Raw genomic sequence first — 17231 nt, 5'->3', positions numbered from 1 at the left:
CTCTGGACAGGAACACACTGTATGTGCACTTTGGATGTTTGCTTAACACTAACACGAAACCAAGCTTTATTCACCCAAAAGAAGGCATATTATCATGGTCTGAAATATTCAGACCCTCTTCAGGTCTCTGTTATGACTTGCCTTGACTTGAGGACCACTTAAAGACCCATCTATGCTGGTCCACCAGACCAGCATCAAACCCAGCTATTACCAGCATAAACAAACCTACACCACCATGCAAATTAATTTTGGTCTTGTTCCAAGTCTTATCCAATTTAACTTGCCTCCAAATTGGCAAAATGTGTCTATAGGAATTAGTACACGTTTCAGTGTTTACTATACCACAGTCAAATCCCAGCGGAGATGTAAAATCATTATCCCTGATTCCCAAAATCTTCCCGAACCCTAAGCGATACATTTGATCTTGTTCTAAGGTTGACTTTAAGGCGTAAACCATTTCCAAAGCTCTGGATCAGTGAACGATGCGAGCAGCGTGTGCCTACTAATCCCACTAACGTATGCTGCATCAGCTTCCGGATGTATTTATTAGCTTACTGAAAATCCCCTATTTGTTAAACGGCGAGGGCTGATAGAGTGATTCATGACTCCCACATGTGGCTGTATACTGCTGACTCGAGCCGGATCCTGGAAGGAATGCTTGTGTGTGCATGTTTGCAGGTGTCTGTGTTAGAAATCCATAAGGCCATTATACATGTTATGTGTGGGTGAATGGGTTTGAGTAATAGAGTAAGACTGTATCTAGTGTTCTCTATGACATATTATTTACAGATTTACAGTCCTGTTTTTAATCATTTCCAATCCCGGCATCAGCATCCATGTTTTGCTTGAGATTAGCATTTGATTCAATGACAATGTTGGTCCAACAGATAAACCAGCATAAACCAGCCTAGATCGACATGGAATTTGTGCTGGTTTATGTTGTAGTATATCAGTAGAATTTCTGTTGGTTGAACTGAAAAACAAAAACAAAAAAACAAAAAACAGCTGCACACTGCTTTTAGCTTTGATTATATTGTCCAATTATTGTGGCATTGTGTTGACAACATCATGCAACATCATAGCATTTATTTCTATTAAGAGTTGCATACATTTTTGGCTGAGATCTTGTGTTGACAATGGGACAGTTGAACCACTCTGTAAAGTCGACTCCATCACATCCTTAATAGGGTTAAGCTCGGGACTCTGTGGTGGCCAATTCATACATTAAAGTGATTCTTCATGCTCAATTAATCACTGTTTCACAAATTATGCCTGGTGGATCTTGACATTGTCATCCTGGAATATGGACATGAGTGTGTCTTCTAACATTTTTATTAAGAACTGAAAAGCTACACACTGCATAAGGTTTGCATGCTAAACTCTTTAGTATTTGCTTATTGAAATCTTTTTTTTTTTGGAAGGCAGTGTGCATTGTAATCCTGTTTTCCGTGATTTCTCCCCTTTCGCCACACGTTAAAGGTATTCTTTTGTTCATGAATAATAAAGTACCAAGTTATATAAGGCAAGCCAATGGCAACACTTAATACAACTTTCACAGTTGTGATAACACTTAACACAACCTTCAGCGAAGTCAGAGTCTATTGCATCTTTTGGAGACTCCAAGATAAGCTTGGAGAAGCATGCTGGTAGGTAAACATTCTGACTCAGTGCAGGCTGTTGGGTAAACATTCACTGCTGGCTGTGAGCTCCTGAATATGGAAGAGTGTACCGCTGTGATTGACTGCGGCTTGGTATTGTAGCATGCTGTAAGCCCTGTTGGCTTAGTGTATAAGACATAGCCCATCTGAACCAAAGATTGATAGTTTCAGTCCCATCTGGGCTGAGTTTGGGCAGAGTGAGGCAGTAGATGCATGCTGGGCACAACACCTAGAGGTCAACAGATAGAAACCATACTCTGCTAAGACTGCTCATTACCTCTGAACTACTCCTCAGGGATCAATACAGTATATCTGCCTTCTAAGGGTTGAGAATCTTCTGTTCCGAACAGCTGGAATAAATCTTCCCTGCAGCGTGGGTGCAATGTGATGGGCTTCCTCCAGCAGAACAGACTGATGTTTTCAGTCTCTAATTGGCAGAAGAATAAAGTCACATTATGTTCATAGAAAGCCACATATGCAGAATGTTGGGACATGGATTTAGAATTCCGTGGCAAATCTGATCTAACAAATTAAAGTTTGTCAAAGTACGCTTTTGTCATTTTCGCAATTTTAGTGAAAGCCTTTTCAAAATAACGTTATAGCAGAGTTGTGCTTGTGTTCTGGGTGGTTGCTGACCTTTTCTGTTTGCGATTAAGGTTGTCTGTTTGGTTGCTACGACATTTCTTAGTGGTTGTTACGGTGTTCTGAGTGGTCAAAGTAAAAGCTAGGGTGTGCCTATCAGTTGCTAGGGTGTTCAGAGTGGTTGCTAGGGCTTTCTTGACTGTTGACGGTGTGTTCAGTGTCATTGGTCCAATCCTGCTTCTGGAGAACCAAGGTCCTGCAAATTTGAGTTCAAACCAAAACCAACACACTTGCCTAGTTTCTAATAAGTCTGAAGACCTTGATTTCTGTAGTACATGGTGTGTTTAATTATGGTTGGAGCAAAACTCTGAAGATCTCCAGAAACAGACATTTTATTGGACATTATGAGATTACATATGAATATAAATAAATAAATCCCTACATACATAATACATACATAGATTAATCTGCTAATCAGTATTACGCCAAAAAAGAGTTTTTGAGTGATCCTAAATTGCACCGGACTCCATAATATTTTGTTTAGATGGTTACCAGAAGTGGTTGTTAGCCAGCTGCTTGGATGTTCAGGGTGATTGGTGAAGACAAGACGTGTTTAACAGTTGTTGCAAGCTAGTTGATAACTGCCTCAACTATAAATATGAGCAATAAAAGTATGGCATTGTTAATAATGTAGCTGAGGAACACACCCACACATGCACGACTATTAACTGAAGCAGGTGTGTGTGTGTGTGTGTGTGTGTGTGTGTGTGTGTGTTATTCAAGTGTTTTATAATGCATTCTCATTAAGTAAATGCAAACTGCAGGTAGTCTGGGCAAAATTCTCCAAAAATAATCAAAATTCTACACCTCTCCTCAGCAACGATGATTAGTAGCAGTGAATGCCCACCTTATGAGTGCAGGTGTGCATATATTCAGCACGTCAAAACAAAAACGACTTTCTCTGGCAAATGAAGTGCCATATCAGTGTAATTTAAACTCGCTTTGCATATTGCTGCTGGATGAAGTGACTCGAGAGGAAAAAAGAGCGAAAGAAATAAAGAAATAAGAAGGTACATGCAGGACAGAGTAAAGAAATAATGAATTCTCATTTTTTTCTTGAAAATTGTATCCCTTGCTTTCAGACATCTATTATGAGAGAATTTTATAAATAAATATCAGTATTCATCTCTTTTTTTTTCACCTGCTCCACACTCACAATCTAATAGTGCAGACCTTTATTGCATCTCATCTAAGGATGAAAAGATTACAGGTTTGATGATAAATCATGATGAAATTCACCATGGTTAGTATTACCGTTTCATATTTTAATTATCATTAAGGTTACAGTAACAGCTCTGAGAGTGGTTGCGGCTCTAATTTTGCTGTTCCACAAGCGCCAACTAGTGTCAGAGAGTGGATTTACAGAGAGTTACATTTACAACCTGTGTGCAGTTTTTGTCTGGCCAGGAAGTTGACTGAATATGCATGCCCTGCTGTAAATTTTGAGCAGTTGATGAAAAACAAGCTTATGTGGATCCCACACATTCAAACAATTGGGATAAGCTATCTAGGATTACTTATGGAGCAGTAAAATACATATGATCATTTATTAATCAATTATCATTTTGACTTAACCCTTTTCTTAATTTAAAGGATGAAATGTGAGGTTTACCATTTATGAAACTTTTTCAAAGCTTTATTTGAACATTTTCGTAGATTCTAGATCAACAGTTTTCAGTCATGTTTTCATTTAAAATCCAGACATCATTGGTAACGTTATTGTTTTATTGCTAAAACTGTTTTTATTTGATGTTTGTTGATCTTAAATATTAAACTTGGTGAAACAATTTATGTCAGGTTTTTTTTTTGTTTTTTTGTTCCAGCACATTTTAACAAGACCTTGAAAATACTGATAACCATGATAATTTTGATCGCCATAACTGTGATAAGAAATTTTCAGACCGTTTCATCTCTAGTCTCATCCTTGTCTCACAAAAGCTCAGGGATAAGAGCACGATTCAATCATCTTATGCAAGTGTGTGTGTGTGTGTGTGTGTGTGTGTGTGTGTGTGTGCACGCTTCAATTAGTACTCACTCAGGGATATGAAATCAGAGTAAATAGGCTTGAGGGAAGGATTAGAAAGCATGTGACAGAAAAGGGAAAAGAGCTGTGGAACGATTAGGAATATTAGCGCTGAATCCGAGAGAGAGAGGAAATGACTTTTGGCTCTTCATCACACACTCCACTGCTCTTACGGCTTTAAACAATGACCACTGTCGTCCAGAAGAACGTGAGTGGCCCTCAATGTGCCACCATCCAGCTATCTCTTTCAGCTGTAGGAAACAAAAGCTTTGTTTCAGAAGCTAGTGACCTAGCACAGCTAGGCAACATTTTGGTTATCGCTGATGCACTCCTGGCGTCACAGCTGTTAGTTTGGCTTTAAATGATTAGTTCACGTTTCTGAACTTGTGATTCTAGGAAATTTTGTAGAATTATCAATTTTGGACCGAGATGCTGAAGATTAAAAAAGGACGCAAAAGCAGCATGTTTGTATTCCATATAACTTGTGCAATATTTCCAAGATGTAATGAACTAAATTAAATTGAGTTGAAATGAGCTGCACTAAAAAAAAAACTAAATAAGTCAAATTTGTGATTAAATCATTCAGACTAGTTTTGTAAACTCAATCAGCCAATTGTCCAAAAAGATGATGACTTGCTATTTGTTTTGTGAATTCTAATGAATAGTAACTGAACAGTGAAAGCAATTTTTTTTTCCTGAAATTCACATTAAAAAGCTGTGACAATCTTATTAAGTATATATATATATATATATATATATATATATATATATATATATATATATATATATATATATATATATATTAGAGGTGGGCATAGATTATTTTTTTTTTTATCTAGATGAATCTCACTGTGATCTTGAAGTTAATCTAGATTAATCTATATTAAAATGGCTCATTCGAATTCTGCCGACGGCATTCAGAATATGGGTGTAACCCAAATAAAATTGACAAACAGTAAGTCTTTGAGAAGGAGTTTATCAAGCTAGATGGTGCATTAGAAATGTACATCTCCTGTTTCCAAAATGCATCACAAACTGCTTGAAAAAGATGTAAACTAATTCCACATTGCACAAGCGGGGACCCGGTGAAGGTTGTACCAGTGGGCCCTGTTTGTCTAATTTGTATGTTCGTTTATTTTTATTTATTTCTGCTATTAACACAATGTTTAAGGTTTTTTCAAGTTTGTAGGTGTCAAGGTACAGAAACGCAATAATTAAATGTAAAAAAGTACTGGATAGTCTTCAATGTAAAAATGAAATATACAATGAAACCTACATTTATTCAGACACCTTCAACATTTGTCACATTATTACAGTTTTGCTATATATATCAAAAATATATATCTGGTGTCTGGATAACTTTTGGTTTGACTGTTAAAACTACAAAGTAGTCAAGAGCAGTGAGTGATTTTCATTTTCTTGGATTAACATTACAGCAGCCAGTCGCTAAATTAGGCGCGGTCACTTTAAGAGAGGATGAACGCATCCAATATAATACACATCCAGTTTTTCCTTAACTGTTTACCTTCACTTGAGAAATAACTGACAGTTTTTTCGAGCATAATTACCAAGGTGGATATTTTGACATATTTCGTATGTATTTGTCGGCACTAGAGCAAAAATAAGCAAATTCGATGTTCAAGTGTTTTGATCAAAACACTTGAAAACGCTTATTTTTATTAGCGTCTCGAGCGCCTTTCTCTGCGTAAACCCTGAACCCCAGAACACCGCGAGTACTGAATCGGGCTCTTTCACATCTTGTTGTTTGTTTCAAACTGCGATTTGTATTTGTTCGTTCCGGTGCAGGAGGGACTTTGAGGAGAACTTCGCAGAAGAGAGCTCGGTTCAGTGTCGCTGTCCGTTAGGCTGGCCTCAAACAGTCGGTTATATAAAATATCAAGGTGAAAGTCATCATAGCTCGCTAAGTATAGACCCAGCTCCCAACCCAACTTTGAGAATCGAATATATACATATGCATTCATTTTTTTGTTTGCTTGTTATCTGGCTCCTCTCTTAATGTCATTACACACACAAATAATAATAAAAAATCATTTAAAACAGGATTTTATATGGTTTGACTTCAGAACCCAAACATTTTTTTTTTTTTTTTTCAAACATTTCTTTGTTGACACATCACACATTGACCTAGAACAGTTACACAGCACTCTCTTTTTTGTGAAACAGCCTAATTAACACTTCCCCTGCTCAGTTATTTTTTTTGTAACAGTATTTTAATACGCTTCTTCTGAAATTGTCTTTTTTATTACATATTCATATTTCTGATTGATCCTCAGTTATATTTGAATTCACTGAATCTTTTTAATGCATTGAACAAACTGCTAATTGTTCTTTCAAATATAATGAGTCAGTCACTGAATCAATGAAAAATGTTCAATTCATCACCGTCACTCTTCCTACGATCTTTAATAAAAACCTTAATAAATAAAAGTTGATAGATAGATACTACTGGTTGGTGAGACCAAATCTTATGAAACAGTCTTAATAAAGTGGCTGTGCTTATGCAACTAGCCCCAGGACTTACTGTAACTGTAATCTACAACACACAAGGCATCAGTAATGGCCCACATAAATTAATTTCTTAATCTCTCTGCAAAGTGCAGCAAAGTCCTGTGGGCTACTGGCAATGAATGTCATATGAATTGAGTAAGGGCATCAGTCATTTTTACTATGCTCCTTTTGTTCGGTAATTGTTCTCTGTGGGAATCTTTCAGATATTTTAAATTATATATATATATATATATAAACAATTAGTGATATATAGCATAAGTGCAATATTTGCTCCACTGGCATTAAGATGACAACCAAATAATAAAAATGAGAATAAAATAAGTACAGCCAGCCCTTACACCCACTGTGAACCAAGTCAGAATGTCACTGGAAAGGGTGTATAAATTAATTGCCTGTCAAGAGCACATCAAATCATCATTAATATGTTTGCTTCCTGTCAGAGCTGACTCATTTTATGTCTTATCTTGGTCAAACCACATTTTTGTGAGGCCTAATGGATTTTCAGGATTTTAATGGAGTCGGACCAAGAAATCAGCTTGTCTCTCTGAGCTAAAAATACATCCAGATAACTGAGAATTACCAGCACAGTCTGACCGAAGGTTGAATTCATGCAACAGTTTATCAGACTATCATAGAGCCCATCCATTTTTTAGCCATGAGAGGTCCCAAGAGGAATCTGCTCACTTTTCACACTGTATTTAACAATCTTGAACAGCTCTTAACGATTCAGAGCCATTAGAATTTTTTTGGGCCTGCTATATACATATATAAAATATATAATAACAAATATATGCTCAGTTGATTTCTCCACTAATGCTATTTATTCAAGTGTGTCAGATAATGATGACAACCTACACATGCAGTGCTGGTCCAATCCAAAACAAGGACTGGAAAAGCGCTGATCCAGAATGATTGGGTCAGCTCATCCACCTCCCACTCCGATGAATGCAAGATCCTTCTGTGCGACTAACAGTGCCTTGTCATTTGACATTTGTCACATTGTCCACATGATTGTAACTGGAATGCATAAGACATATTTTCTCATCGAAATAAAATGTAGTTTAGTTCCTTAGAACAAGTTTATGTCCATGTTTGTAGAGGCGCAACATTGGGACACATTTTCAAACCCTTCCTATTGTAAAGGTAACACTCTATCACAGTGCCATGCTTGATTTCACTGAGCTCTTCTTTTGAACTACCTTCTTTTTCTTCTTCTTTTTAAATGCAGACTGCGTAGCTTGATTTTATTCATCTCTGGCAGTGTGTTTGATTGAAACACCTGAATTCAGTACTTAAAAGATGTGTCACATTATGTCTGTCCTTATAATGTATTTATGGAAACAAGAAGTATTATTTTTTTTCACCCTTCTGAAATTTTCAAGCGCTGACTACATTTAATTATTCTATCTATGTGTTTGAAAATGTTTTTTTTTTTTTTTTTTTTTTTCAGGTGTGTCGGTGTTAAATGTGAAGAAAACAAACACGGATCATGTCTGAAATAATGGAGCTCTTTTACTCGACTTTGACAGGAGCTGAAGCTGAGGGAGTATGTGATAGAAGACAAGAGGTTTTGCCATGAAACCACATCAGTTTTCTGACGATTCACTAGATGTACAGTAAGATGACCCGAGGGCTTCTGTAAAGCGGCAGGTCAAACTCACAGCTCCAAAAACACTAGCTCCAAATGCAATGTGTGCCCACATCTGTCTGAGGTATTCAGCATGAGGTGGTTTGAAGGCATACAAAGCTGTACGAACACACACGTATTTTAAAATCAATTTGAAATCTAAATGTATTGTTTACAAAAAAAGAAAAAAAAAAAGAAAACAAGGTGGCAATAATTCCAGGAAAGCTATTGGTTTACACTGATTCAAATGAATTATTTACATACACTCACAAGTCGTTCTTCAGAAGAGTTTGGTCATAGACGCCTCTCTTATCCTTTCACTCCAACCACCTGTCTCCTTTCTAGTAAGTAATACCCCTCAAGACCCAATCAACTCCCAGTGGAGGAAATCAAGACTAGCATTTCTTTTTTTCTTCCTCATTGAATATCTTGAAATGCTTCCGATTACAGAAATAAAATGGGTTGTGAAGCGCACTTCATGTTGACTTTAATGACTTTCATGTTTTTTGGCCTGCTCCAAAGTGTTTGATCTAATCTGCAGCGCATTTGTGTTTTAATTACAGAGACATCTTCAAAAATGTGCTGAAGCAAATATTTACAGTGTTTATTTCACCCCAAGAACCCAACAGCAGACTCCTCGAGAGTGTGTGTGTGAGAGAACACAGCTCCTGTTCCCATTAGACCGTCATTTAGCATTATAAATACACAACAGTGCATGAGAGAAACATGGATGCCAGTGAAACTAGGGCACATCCTGCGCTATGAGGGGTGGCAGCAGGATCTATATTCTTTAGAAATGTAGTGCATTTCACTGTCAATTTCTTCTATTTGTTTTAAATAAAAATACTAATGTTATGCAACACATTTGATTGCTTTTGCTGCAGTCATTTTATTTTGTCATTTTGATCCAGAAATAGTGCAGAACTTTGTTTCTAATTCATTTTACATCATGACTTGTCTGTCTTTTCATTTTTAAAGCACGTCTCTTTTTGTTCTAGATGAAAAACTAAAATCTGAGATCTGGGACTAGACATTTTGACCCCACTATACAGTATATATGAGACAACCAAAAAAATAATAATAATAAAACCCTCTCCTACATGGAAGAAGATACATGCCTTTAATAGAATCCGTGTTTTCATCTCTTGCTGTGCCTGTGTGCCTCTACTGTCAAAGGCCACAGTCTTTGAACCATGCATTGACTGTCTAAAGGAAAGAGAAGCACTGGTTTTTATCTTAGAGTAGTGCAGATATCTGCCGCAGTTTGATGGAGAACAGGGACGATTCCAATTGAAATCTAAAGCCCTTCCTAGAGGGTGCTATATACGTCAAAGCCCTGCAATCCACAGATTTATGTGCCACTGGCAAGCAAACACCACATGAAACACACAGGAGACTCAATTAACAGGGCTGGCAACATTCAGAATAGAATTGAGATAGCGAACAAGCTACTTAAATATGAATGGAAGAAGATATTAATAGAAATTCAGAGAAATTCTTGAAAATCCTGCTTATGTTGAATATTGAAATTAATCTATGAATCTCTCTGTTTATTAGAGTTTCAATTCAGCAAGTTTTGTTCTAATAAATGGTATTTAAAAAATAGATTAGTACTGCTAAGGTCTGTGTGGGAGAGAATGTGTCCAGTGAAGGGACATATTCCGAGGCCCATGAATGCTGTGAGATATTGAAACCCAGTTTTGGCTCTAATGCATGGCATCCTGTGTTTACTGCTTAACTAAAAGACAAAGTGCTCCCTGCATCAACCCACACACAAGCTTTCATTAGAAATGTATAATAACAAACCTCTCTTAGAATCGCCATTAGTATCCATTAAAGGCATAATACCAGAACATATGCTGCAAGGTATTACTCAAGATAGAACACGGCCAGGGTAAGCGGCGTTAAAGCTGGAGGATCTCGAATGTGGAAAATGATCAGTGAATCAGCAGGTTTTCTCTCAGGAACCAAGAGAGAGAACAGCTCACATTGAGATGTACAACTGGAGCTTACGGTTAGATCAGTGACCAGTGTTATAGAGTTACAGAACTCTGTTATGTTGTTCGGTACACAAAGAATAGCATTTATTCAAAATAGTCTCGTGAAACACTATAAAGTACCATTCAAAAGTTTGGGGTCAGTCATATTTTTTTTTTTTTTTTTCAAAAGAAATCAGTACTTTTATTCAGCAAGAATTGATAAAAAGTGATATTAAAGTGTGTGTGTTTTTTTTTTTCTTTTTTTTTTTTTTTAAATAAATGCTGTTTCAAACTATATTTTATTAAGCAGAAATTTAAAAAAAAGTACCACAGGTCCCAAGAAAGGATGGATGGATGGATGGATGGATGGATGGAAAACAATACTTGTGAAAATTGAATTTGAAAGATAATTACATATTAACTAATTCAAAGGCAATTAGTTTGACATAATTAGTCATTTGTAGCTAGAATTCATTTTAAAGTAGCCCTCACATCTCTGTCAGTGCTGGACTCCCAAAACACAGTGACGTCCATCTCTGGCTGATCAGCAGGCAGTGTTTAATGAGCGAGAGCCAGATGCTTTCTCCAGGCTTCAGTCTAGGAGTGGTTAATTAATCAGATCGTGCTCTCTCTCCCTCTTTCTCTCTCTCTTTCGGCCTCGTTTCTCCATGCGACCTCTCCCACAACATTACAGAACATGAATCCATCATCTTCAGCTTCTTACTCTGGTTTGCTGAACACACTATGAAGCAGTTTTCCAATTTTCCAGCACCCTCCGAGTGGAGCTCTTAGGGTGGCTATTTGCCACATTTGGGTACACAATTTCCTGTTAGGCACAGCTTTTTTAAAACTAGAAAAGAAATGAATATTAAACATACTGGCTCTCTTCCAAAACCTCTGTAGTGAGCCCAAGTAGGCAGAATTTTAAAGCACTATAAGTGTGCTCCCAACATGAAAGCTTTCATAAAAGGTAGACGGCATAATTATGCTGCCTTCTGAGATATATCCCCCCCCCCCTAAATAAAGTCAGTATCACACACATCCATTACAGAGAAGACAATCCCAACCAGGCCACACAGAATCTGTGCTGCGAAATTCATTATATTTGAAACACCCTCCATTCGTAAACTTTCATGAATACACATGATCAGTGAGAAAATGAAGACAGAATGTTTTAGATGTATATTTCTCATGGACAGGTTCTTCTTGGGATTTTCAGTGAACGAGATCTGTAGCCTCTGGCATGATCTATTTTCAAATGCATGAAAAGTGATGGCTGATGATTTATGGGGTGTTCTGCAGACAGAAATACTATTCACAGCACACTGACCCCTGGATAATCAAGCCTGTTAAAGGCCACTGTAAAACCCTTCATTACCCCCATTAAAAATCCCATAAACTGACACTTCCTAAATGCCACTGGACGAATTAGACATGCATACATTCAGCTCAGGTAGACGTACAGTGCTCCAAGTTATTAATGTACCTTCGGTTCGGATGCTGAAAGGGGAATCTGCCAGTCGCTTGGCCGAGAACTGCCCCCCCAGAGAGGTCATTAAGAAGCACAGACTGAAGAAACCGATCCCCGCCACAAATATCCTGTAACAGAGAGACAAAACGGATGTATAAATGTATTGGGGTGGAACAAGAAAAAGCCAGACAAAGATGAAAAACCACTATGAGAAGCAGTACAATGTTTGAAGTATATTGTCCTTGTGAAACTTTTCCTTTGAAGGAACATTTCAAGCTTTGTCATTGTTTGCTCACCTTGTTTTGGCAACCCTGTTAACCTTTTTATTTATTTTTCTAAAGAAGAAAAAGATTCACACAGCTCTTTTGTATTTCATAGTGAGCATGTCTGCCAAGCTCTGTGTAACCCAGTGGCCCAAGCGACTTATGCTCTGTATTACAAATATTCTATCACACGTGTCCATGTGACAAACAGAGCAAACAGATATAAATTAAATTAACTCAATCATTTTTCACTCTAACAAAGTTGTTTTTGCCTCAGACTAATAGAGTGTTTCTGGTGGTGACATAGTTTTGTATGCTAACCCGGAAGTTAGCATCTCCCTAATTTTTGCACGTTGACTTTTCTTATTACACACAAGGATGTGCATCACACAAACATGCCAAATATTTAAAAAAAGGATTACAGTGTCAAATAATATTATTGTGTAGGCTACATGAATATAAAAATGTAATTATGGATAGTCATTGCGTATATTAGAATTAGGCTACCTATTTGCAATTCAGCCTATTACTAATGATGAATGAAATTATACTTCATTCCACGCCTTCTTCACCTCGGGAAGCTTCAGTGGATTCCTGCTTGTCCCCTAGATGATCTGCTCACGCGATTTAACTTCGCACACAAGCAGATTATTTTCTTCACTTGAGAAGCATTCAGCTTTTCCGCAAACAAACTCCACCATGTAAATAGTGATCCACCATGGCACGAGCACATATCGCACTTAAAGGGAATGGGAGATGACACTCTGATTGGTTTATTGAACGTCACGCCCATTACTCATTAATAGAATAGGGACAACCCATTCCAAAAATGCGACCCGGCGCATGGACTATTTGTCCATCACTTACACTTGGCGTTTAGATTGTTAAAATAGGGCCCAATGTTAGTTGTTAGTTGTTAGTTGTCAATGTTAGTTAATGGAACTACAGTCATTCATTGTCAGTTCATGTTAATTCACAGTGCATTAACTAATGTTAACAAGCACAACTTTTGATTTTAATAATGCATTAGAAAATGCTGTAGAAGTATTGCTCATTCTTAGTTCATGTTAGCTAAAGTAGTTAACTAATGTTAATCAGTGAACCTTGTTGTAAAGTGTTACCAAGTCATCATATCTGAGTCAGGGGAGAAAAATGCACAAATCAACCAAAATAGCCCAAAACAATTCAAAACAAATATGTTCCATTGGAGGAAGCATTATTATGGATTATGGTCTTGTATTTTGGCCAAAAGCAAATTAAAGTCTAAATGCCATAATGATGGATTTGCTTCCTACAGACATGCAGCTTTTCATTTCGAAAGACATTATCTCATGGACTGGAGCCGTGTGGATAACTTGTGGATTATTGTGATGTTTTTATCAGATCTTTGGGTTCTTATTCTGACGGCACCCATTCACTACAGGTGAGCAAGTGATGTAATGCTTTTCTCTAAATCTCTTCCCATGAAGAAACAAACTGATCTACATGATGGATTGACTGAAGGTGGGTACAATTTCAGTAAGTTTTCATTTTTTAGCAAACTGTTCATTTAGCTTCCAACAACTCCTTTAAGTGTTTAAAGAAGAAGAAGAAGAAGGCAAATTGGCATTTGCATTACACAGATTTGAGAAAAAGTAGCTGAAATTCAAAGCATTCTTCATGTAGCTCAAACAGTAATGAAAATCTGCAAGACCACTCATGTTGACTTCATGCTTTTGAGAAGGCGACTAAAAAATTAAGTGTGCTTTTTATTGCTATATGTAATTCATAACATCATAAAAAAAAAGGATAAACCACATCTTTTGTTACGGTTAACCTATACAGTATATGACGTAGCCTGCAGGTTAGAGCCTTGGATGGGTAATCAAAAGCTTTGAGGTTTAAAGGAAATTAACAGTTTCTCGTAAATAATGGCAAGCTTGGACTCTCTCTCTCGTTCTCTTGTAAATTATATATAAATTAAACATAAACATAACATAAAGACAGGGAGGGTTGTAACTGGACACAAAATTGAATATTATTTGATTGTATTTGCTATTTTGAAATACAATGTTTGCTATTTGTTTACTGTTTTGAATTAAAATGCCTAACTTAAATGATGGTGGTAAAAGTGGTATTAGGAAATGGCATAATTGTTAAAAAGTTTGATTGCCAGCAAAGATTAACACGGAATGTCTATGTCTTTTATTAGTATTACGTCTTGCCTTGAGATTGCGGTAGGTTAACAGCACTGTTTGTCCTTGACAATGATATACAATGCTTATGTGTAAGCAGTGATTAGTTTCTACTTTAGTTTGCTCAAGAGAAATACTGGAATATTACAGTAGATCAAAGTTAGGAGACAGGTAAACTTAACAAATCTTAACTTGCCCAAGCATATTCCTTTTTCTAAATTACAGAGCTCAGGTAGGCTACTGCAGAACAGAGTGACCCACATCCTCGCGCTGCTGGATTCCCGCCACTGCTAGAAACAGCGCGAAAGCTCATCAGCGAGACTTACACCATCCTCACATCCTTTCCTGAAAGTCCCCGACACCTTCAATGAAAACCCCTCAACAACCGAGAATAGTACCACCTCCATAAAGTCACACCATGTTATTTACAGTAAGCCGTTATATCTCTTTGTTTACAGATATAGCCTACTTTTAAGTGAAGAGACAAAGTTTAACAGCTTTCAGATTTCAGCTTTGTTCGATGAAAAGAACAAGATAACTTCGATACAGCCGTTTGTTTTTACTGGCGAAATATTCCTTACAGAAAAATTACCATGTTAGCCTTTTTTTATTATTTGAATGCATTTATTATTTTGCTATTTATAACCATATTAGCTACCTGGTGTTATACAAAGAAACTAAAAATAACAGTAGTATTCTTAAAGTTGTTGCACACTCATTTAATAAGATTTTACATGAACTAATAATGTGGCATTTTGGGAGAAACCTACTGTTTTCATGGTGCATTTTCGTAAGGACTTCACATGCAGAGCCAATGTAAGGTTTGTCTGAATAGTGAACTACATTATATTCAGTCTTAGATTATGTTGTAAAGTCTTACCTGAACGGCTTGAACGTCAGCAGGCATCTTCTCGTCATAGTTATACACTCGCTATTTACAGAAATCATTTTTCACGCCGATTGTTTAACAACATACGAACTGCGTAATGCATAATTTATTTGAGTTATTTTCCTCCTGTTGTGTTTCTTAACATGCGAGTTTAGAGCATCAGCCTTAATTCTGACTGAAAGCTCTTTGATGAAGTTGCTCGAGGAAAAGCATCCGAAGATTGCCGAGCGAAGGAATCAGCAGGTCATTCAGTTGGTGACATTAAACTACCATTCATAATAGTTTCCAAATAGCGTCAGAAGTAATCCAGCGAAGGTCCATCTCCGTATATTTTAGTGAAGTATCGGTGACGCTCGTGAGGGGAATGAACGCGTCAGAACTCCCTGCGCAGCGAGCGACGGCACTGGATCAATTCAGCAGCACGACTGGCGTTTTCTCTGATGTGAAACAACATTTTTTCACCTTCTTTGAGGATATTGTTGTCCCTGTGGCTAAATATGAACATGAATGCAGTTCAGCTGCTTCAGAGGGAGCGTCTGAAAGCTTAAACCGCTCCGCTGTAGTTTCAGAACCGTGGACAGCTCCCAGTGCGCAAGCTAAAGGCATCAAGAGCGCCATCCGATGGATTTCTACCAGTTCACTCGGATAATCCGATCTGAAATATGTCGAATTAGGTATTTCTGTACGCAGGGTTTTTTTTTTTTTTTTTTTTTTTTTTTTTTTTCATTGCTTTAAATCAAACACAAGCCAGGTGCCTCATACTTCAACCCCAAATTCATATTAAAACATGTTTTATATATGTATTTTTTTAATTAAGAAATTAAGAAAAAAATTTATTTAAATTTAATTTACTGTGAAACCAGTAGTATTTGAAACAGTTGGCAAGATGTGCCTCTTTAACTTCCCTGTTGAAAAAAAACAAACAAAAAAAAAAAAAACAGCATATGCTGGTTAGGTATGTTTTGATGCTGGGATGCTGGTTAATGTTGGTTCTTTGCTGGTTTATGCTGGTAATGGGTGTGGATGGATTTCATTAAAAAAAAAAAAAAAAAAAGTGAGGAAAAGCTTTCTACTAATATACAGGTTAAGTCTTCTTTTGCACATTAATTTCACATCTATCTCACAGACAAAAAAAAAGTATATAGATTTGGTATTTGAATGTAGTCAAAATAGTTATATTGTATAGTATATTTGTAATAGACTAGTCGTGGTATTTTTCTGCATTTGAAATCAAAGCTTATTATCACATAGTTGACACTCTTTACTGTACAGCTGCTACTTTAAAAAAATGCTTCTTTTCATAATCCATGGCTAAACTTCAGACAAACAATTATATTTTTATACACAGGCAATTTCTGTTGCTCGTTACTTGTTTTGAATATGACAGACTCTTTCTAAACATGATGTGACAAAAATTGCACGGTTCGCTAGATTAAAGGGACAGTGTAACGTGGAAGCCGACAAGACGTGAGGGGTGCGGATCCATGTGCAAGCTTTTATTTAGAAACATAGTCAAACACAAGCAGGGTCAAATAATGGCAAACAGGTATGTTGAGGGCAAGACACAAGAGTATTCAGAGAGCATGCATGGGTCATCAATCGGCGAACAATATCCAAAGGGCTTGACAAGAGGGGTAATCCGAGTGCACAAGCAATAGTCCAGGCAGGGGCAAACAGAGTCCAAATGGCAAGACAATAGAGAAAAGTCAAAAAACAGTCAAAAGATCAAGGCAGGCAGCAAACTATCAGAGGAGAGATAAACAGGCAAGGATCAAGACAAAGAGGCAAGGAACAAGACTAGAAAAACAGAAAACTAAGAAGTGCTTGGTAAGGTATCTAGGCTAAACAATACTCAGCACCGAATGGTGGTGTGAGACTGATTTATATAGTGTGTGTTATTGATAGCAGCTGTGTGTGATTGGTTTCAGGTGAGCTTGTGATTAGAGCAATGGAGCATGGGAAATGTAGTCCAGGGT

The 17231-nt window shown here is 37.0% G+C and overlaps 1 protein-coding gene across 1 annotated transcript in view; it reads right to left on the bottom strand.

Annotated features, from left to right (window-relative positions):
- The window catches only part of mgat5b (alpha-1,6-mannosylglycoprotein 6-beta-N-acetylglucosaminyltransferase B), a 95590-nt gene extending 79692 nt beyond the window's left edge, over window positions 1–15898 (bottom strand). The window contains exons 1-2 of the mRNA XM_026217782.1: window positions 15247–15898; window positions 11945–12057 (exon numbers count right to left, since the gene is read on the bottom strand). Coding sequence (XP_026073567.1) covers window positions 11945–12057; window positions 15247–15314 — 181 coding nt within the window. The 5' untranslated portion in view covers window positions 15315–15898. The remainder of the gene's footprint in view (window positions 1–11944; window positions 12058–15246) is intronic.
- Window positions 15899–17231: the final 1333 nt, after the last annotated feature.

The sequence above is a fragment of the Carassius auratus genome, chromosome 3, assembly GCF_003368295.1.
Source record: "Carassius auratus strain Wakin chromosome 3, ASM336829v1, whole genome shotgun sequence".
NCBI classification, from domain to species: Eukaryota; Metazoa; Chordata; class Actinopteri; order Cypriniformes; family Cyprinidae; genus Carassius; species Carassius auratus.
This window is presented reverse-complemented; position numbering and strand designations above follow the sequence as displayed.